The sequence below is a fragment of the Temnothorax longispinosus genome, unplaced genomic scaffold (assembly GCF_030848805.1).
Source record: "Temnothorax longispinosus isolate EJ_2023e unplaced genomic scaffold, Tlon_JGU_v1 HiC_scaffold_651, whole genome shotgun sequence".
NCBI classification, from domain to species: domain Eukaryota; kingdom Metazoa; phylum Arthropoda; class Insecta; order Hymenoptera; family Formicidae; genus Temnothorax; species Temnothorax longispinosus.
Window position 1 is genome coordinate 1 of NW_027270508.1, and position 5,734 is coordinate 5,734.

The following is a 5,734-nucleotide window of genomic DNA, read 5'->3' on the forward strand; positions in this document are numbered from 1 at the left end:
CTGGGTTGGGATTACGTGCACAATAGAATTCGATCAGTCGATTTCTAATGCGTTTCTGTTCTACAGTTTTCTTGGTTCATGCTTGTTATTTATCATAGGATTTTTCTCGTCCGATTAAATATAACTAGATTGAAAGTGACGTAAATAATATCGGCCGATGTTGGCCGATGACAAAAAGGCACGCGGTTTTCAGCTTAACATGTTAATAATATTGTCGCGAGTAATGCGACTATAAATACGCACTGGTCCTACCCCGAAAACGCGAAAAGCCGAGTCTATTTTAACAGATTAGAGCAAGTTCCGGAATCGGCGGTGCTCGTCGATCCTTTACAAACGTCGGCGAGTTATCGCCCAACGCCCCGGCTGCCCTCGGCTCTCGGCTCTGCGAAAGAGTCGATAGCGCGAACTCGCGCCGAACGCTGAACGCCGCTAACCGCTTTGCGACTTGCGTCTCCGCGGTAAGTTCTCCTGAGATCTCCGTCGCGTCGCGTTGCCCTTAACCTCTCTCTCGGTCCACAGTCCACGTGCACAGTTAGCGCCGATAGCCGATAGCGATGTCGAACGTATGAACATTGGTAAGGCTCGCTTCGACCGAAACGATCCGATCTCGCGTACGATTATGCGAATATATTACGGTATCGTTAACGACGTTAATAACGTTACGCGATTGTCGCCAACGATGATTTGTACTTTGCACCAGTAGGCGTGGTATTCTCTTTTCTTTTTCTTTTTTTTAACGATGACTTGGAAAACTTTTGAATTTTAGAGATATATTTTCTCGAGGTATCTCTTATTAATTTATGTATGGATTATTCTGTAAAAATGTGGTAACTTTTGTGTGAATATTCATTTTTATATTAGGACGTTTATATTTAAATCCTTGAAGCTTGATTTACAAAAATTCTTGAAATTTCACTAAGAATCTGTGCTTATGTAACATTTTTTAAAATGTTTAAAATAAAATACACGTTTAATTGTTACTTTAAAAGACTGGTAGAATTTCAGAAAAATTAAAACCATATAAGAATATGCATTATATACATTAAAATAAAATTTTATATTTAGGTGCTCCCAGTTCTGGCTGCGGTAGGAACGATAGATGTTATAGGAGTAGCATTTAAAATATATAAATTTTGGAGTAAGAAGAAGAAAAAGTCTGCGCCGATACTGCTGGTTGATCCAGTAGTTATTAAGTATATTCTACCTCTAATCCAAAAAGACATAATAAGTCACGATACTTAGGAACTTCAGATTTTGATTACCAACGTCAAATCATGTCCTGGGCCTGCCAATTGGTCAGCATATACATTTAACAGCAAAGATTGGAGAGGAGGTTGTAATACGTTCATATACGCCTGTTTCAAGCGACGATGATCAAGGCTACGTTGATCTCGTCATCAAGGTAAATAAAATGGCAATATAGAATTGGCGATAATGAAAGAAAGTATGCTTTAATCGTGCGTGATTTATAGGTATACTTCAAAAATGTGCATCCAAAGTTTCCTGAAGGAGGAAAATTGTCTCAATACTTGAAAAACATAAAAATAAAGGATACCATCGACTTTAGAGGTAGACTGATTTACAAAGGACAAGGAAAAGTAACTATAAAACTTCTTAGGAAGGAACCACTCGTGGAATATAACGTTAAAAAGGCACGTACATTCGAGAGAGAAAGAGAGAGAGAGAGAGAGAGAGAGAGAGAGAGAGAGAGAGAGAGAGAGAGAGAGAGAGAGAGAGAGAGAGAGAATAACTTCTTTTATCGGCAGAAATGCAATTAGTAACCCTAAAAATAAACTGTGGATTACTTGAATCGGAATTTGGTTAAAGTGACCCTTTCTATGTTTCGTGAAAAGTACTTCTCGTGCTTCATTACTAATAGTATTACTAATAAGGTGAAAAAATGTTCCATTGTGCGTTATCATCAATATCCGCTTGAATAAAAAAAAATTATTTTTAATAATAGCTTAATTTTGTTTGATTTTGCAATAGATGTTGCCAGTGTTCATATTTCAACAACATCTGCTTGAATTGGAAGAAGTTGATGCAAAAATTCGATCATATATTAATGAACGACGATTTCTAAGAGCTCGAAGTGACATATTTGGACTATATGATCAACATTTCATTGATTTATTCCGATTGACGAAGGACATGGTGTATTATTTACTTCAACGACTAACGCCATATATAAGTGGCCAAGAAAATCCGATGGCAATTCGACCCGATCTCAAAATATTTGCAACATTAACATTCTTAGCAACAGGAACGTACCAACGGCCAATTGGACAAAATTTTCTATTTCCAATGGCGCAATCAACGATATCAATATGTGTTGCAGAAATATCAGATCTAATCTGCACACATTTAGCAGAAGAGTGGATAGTGTTCCCAACAGTTGCAGCTGACATACAACATAAAAAGGCAAGATTTTTCGAGGCAACTATGTTTCCTAACACAATTGGTGCTGTAGATTGCACACATATAGCCATGATTGCTCCATCAGAGGAGGAGTATAATTATTTAAATCGCAAAGGCTTTCACTCCAAAAATGTGCAAATTGTACGTATGTTTATAATAGAATATTTTTCTCTATAAAATGTTATTCTATATATATATATATATATATATATATATATATATATATATTTATTTGTATTATAGATCTGCGATTACGATTTAAGAATAACGAATGTCAACGCGCGATATGCTGGGGCTACTCATGATGCATATATTTGGAGAAACTCAGCTATCAATGCAGAAATGCAACGTAGATATATTGAAGGTGTGAACTGTTTCCGTTATGAATGTTGGCGCTTTATCTATTTTGTTCAATAGTATATTTTGGCTTCTTTTGTAGGGGACAGCAACACATGGTGCATTGCAGATTCAGGATACCCGCAGCAACCTTGGCTAATGATACCCATTACAAATGCGTTGCCCAACACACCAGAAGGCCGTTATACCGCAGCTCTTGTTCGAACTCGATCTTGCATTGAAAGATGCATTGGTGTACTCAAAGGACGATTTCGATGTATTCTCGGAGAGAGGATGCTGCATTACACACCTAGAGTTGTAGCGCGTATTATTATTGCATGTGTAATCTTGCACAATATTTGCACGGAGGGACGACTACCAATTAATCAGTACGTTAATGAAGAAGTAGAGGCTTATCCCTATAATGCCGATGCTATGCAGAATGAAAACATAGATCTTTCAGGTCCATTGGCGAGAAGGCGACTCATAGAAACATATTTTACGGACAATGTTTAAGTACAACAATAGTTAATAGTACGAAAGATATGCTAAAAAGAGTTTATAGTAACACATGCAAGTTTTCTGAATATTGTTTTATTATAAAAATGTATTTTTACTTTACATATAATACTATTTTGTACTATAATTAACAAGTATCCCCTTCATTTTTAACTGAGAAGCTAGTAATAGCTGCAATACTCTTTTTCAAATATTTCTTAAAACTTATTTTGCACTTTAATCACATCTTAACGGAAATATATGAAATATATAATATATAAAATATATTTAGGATTGAGTATGTTGAGTTTGAACTTAAAATACAGAGCAGCACATGCACTGTTCGGACTAAACTTAATTGTGAAAGAAAGAAAACTACTAAACCAGTAAGAATATCTAAAAGCGGTGAACGGAATATCTGGAATATGCAGTTTTTTATTTTACTCCTGTCCATTGCTTTTTCCATCATTTACGAAAATTAAAAAGAAAATAAATTTTAGATCTAGACAAAATATAACTTAAAATTTGCGCATTACTTCGTATTCCTATTATAAAAACAGTTTTTATCACAAGGATATGGTATGTACTTTCTCATTAATCTTAATAAAAACTTAATATATAGCACTTTTTTGGTAATAATTATATCACAATCATGATTTTGTGATTAATGGATAAATCTATTTCTGATTAAGTAAAAGTTATTCCTTGCCCCCGACAAAATCCGAGTAGAATGAAAAAAAAATTTTCAAATCTATGGCAATTCTTCCAATATTGCTATCAATGCTTTTGAGAACATCTAGAGTATTGTTGTTCATTCTTTCGATCTGACACGATAACTCAATTTTTTTCTTACGGCTACTAGTTACATTTGGTGAACGGACATTAGTTGTATTCTCCTTAGTTATATTCTCGTTCATTTCATCAATGGAGTAGTTATCAATGTCTTCGTACTTCCTCTTTTGTACATTTTCGGTGTTCGATTTTTGTTGTGTCAAGGTAACTGTTTCTGAGCTTGCATTCATGTTTTTTCGTGTCTTCTGCATTGGATTGTTCTAAAATTATAGTCATTATTATAAATTTGTCCCAATTTTATCCGTGATTAGATCAATTTTAGATGTGCGTACCCTCTAAAGAATATGAGTGTTTGAATATTATTCAAGTCTAATAAGTTGAATAATTCTACGTTTAAACTAATTCGATGTATGAGCTTTGATGTATACTAAAGAGCATACTTGTTTTGGAAGACCATATTCCTGTACTCCTTCATCACCATTAAGTGCCGTCTGGCCCATTAATTGAAGAAGACGCAACTCAATATCGGATAGCAATAATCCACAGCTAGGACCACCACCGGTACCAGTTTGGCTCTGGCGAATAATTGAATGCTTCTTCTTTGTATTTGATTTCCAATCATTGAATGACTATAACAATAAACAAAATATATACGTTATACAGATTGTAATTGTTAAAGTAGAACATATTGCTTATTTATTGACGTACTTTTTTCCATTCAGTAACTGTTTTTGAACCCTTTCCAAGTGAATTGAGAAGTATGGTGAGAATATCCCATTTCTGGCGTAACATTTCACGTCCTCTAGGTCCAAGTAGCTGGTTTGTAACAATTTCATTGTTTTCTTCTGCATACTCCACCAAAGTCGCCCAATGATCCTCTGTTACTCTCATTGTTGTACTGTCAAACAATGCACACGATACAAAGATTTTTTTGTCAGTTATGCGTCGTCTACAATAGCAGTCGTACGATACGATCTTAGAGTCGTATTGATGGTCACGTAAGAGCCAAAGCACACAACATGGCGTAGCGATATACGACGGTCGTAGTCCTCAACCTGACAAATCACGATATGCCAAAGCTTGTGCGTTACTTACGTCCACGACTACGACTGTCATATGTGCTTTGGCCCTAACCAATTTCATTGGCGCAATACGACTATCGATATAACTCTACGATCGTATCCAACGACTTTATGACTATTGTAGACAACGCATTAAACAGAATATAAGTGCAAAATATAGATAGGATATAGCAGAATATAGCAGCAAAACACAGCATAATCAGACGCATCATCATCGGCTAATTTTTCACGTTCAATGAGTTTTTTAAAAATAAAATAACCTTTTTAAATAATCACGAATTTATGTACTCACGTAATCTCCAAACAAACGAATAAGCCTGATGAATCCTTAAAATAATAATTTTGACTTTTTCTTAAATAGTTCTCGGTTCCCGTAAAGACAAAGCAAGCTCGATACGGCCAATGTCCGAATATGGTTTGTGCTGACACTCGCGCGTTCTGCAAGTCTCCCAGACCATAGATTAGTCATGTATGAAGAATGGTATCTGATGGCGTATTCCTTCTCGAATACGATCCCCCAGACCATAGATTAGTCATGTATGAAGAATGGTATCTGATGGCGTATTCCTTCTCGAATACGAATTCGATCGGTGCACGTAATCCCTCTC

General features: G+C 35.7%; 2 protein-coding genes across 2 annotated transcripts; one reads left to right on the top strand and one right to left on the bottom strand.

Annotated features, from left to right (window-relative positions):
• Window positions 1-284: 284 nt before the first annotated feature.
• Window positions 285-3,876, top strand: LOC139824903 (putative nuclease HARBI1; the record flags this gene model as incomplete). The annotated part of the gene is given in 7 exon segments (XM_071797456.1): window positions 285-458; window positions 1,066-1,239; window positions 1,241-1,402; window positions 1,473-1,652; window positions 1,990-2,559; window positions 2,662-2,782; window positions 2,858-3,876. Coding segments are annotated over 7 exon segments (1,794 nt in total), but the record flags the coding sequence as incomplete, so codon positions are not given.
• Window positions 3,561-5,620, bottom strand: LOC139824902 (uncharacterized). Its single transcript, XM_071797455.1, has 4 exons — window positions 5,419-5,620; window positions 4,753-4,942; window positions 4,485-4,673; window positions 3,561-4,304 (listed from the first exon to the last, which is right to left on the bottom strand). The coding sequence occupies exons 2-4, from the start codon at window positions 4,933-4,935 to the stop codon at window positions 3,951-3,953; spliced, it is 726 nt and encodes a 241-aa protein (XP_071653556.1). The 5' UTR covers window positions 4,936-4,942; window positions 5,419-5,620; the 3' UTR covers window positions 3,561-3,950.
• Between the last annotated feature and the right edge of the window lie 114 nt (window positions 5,621-5,734).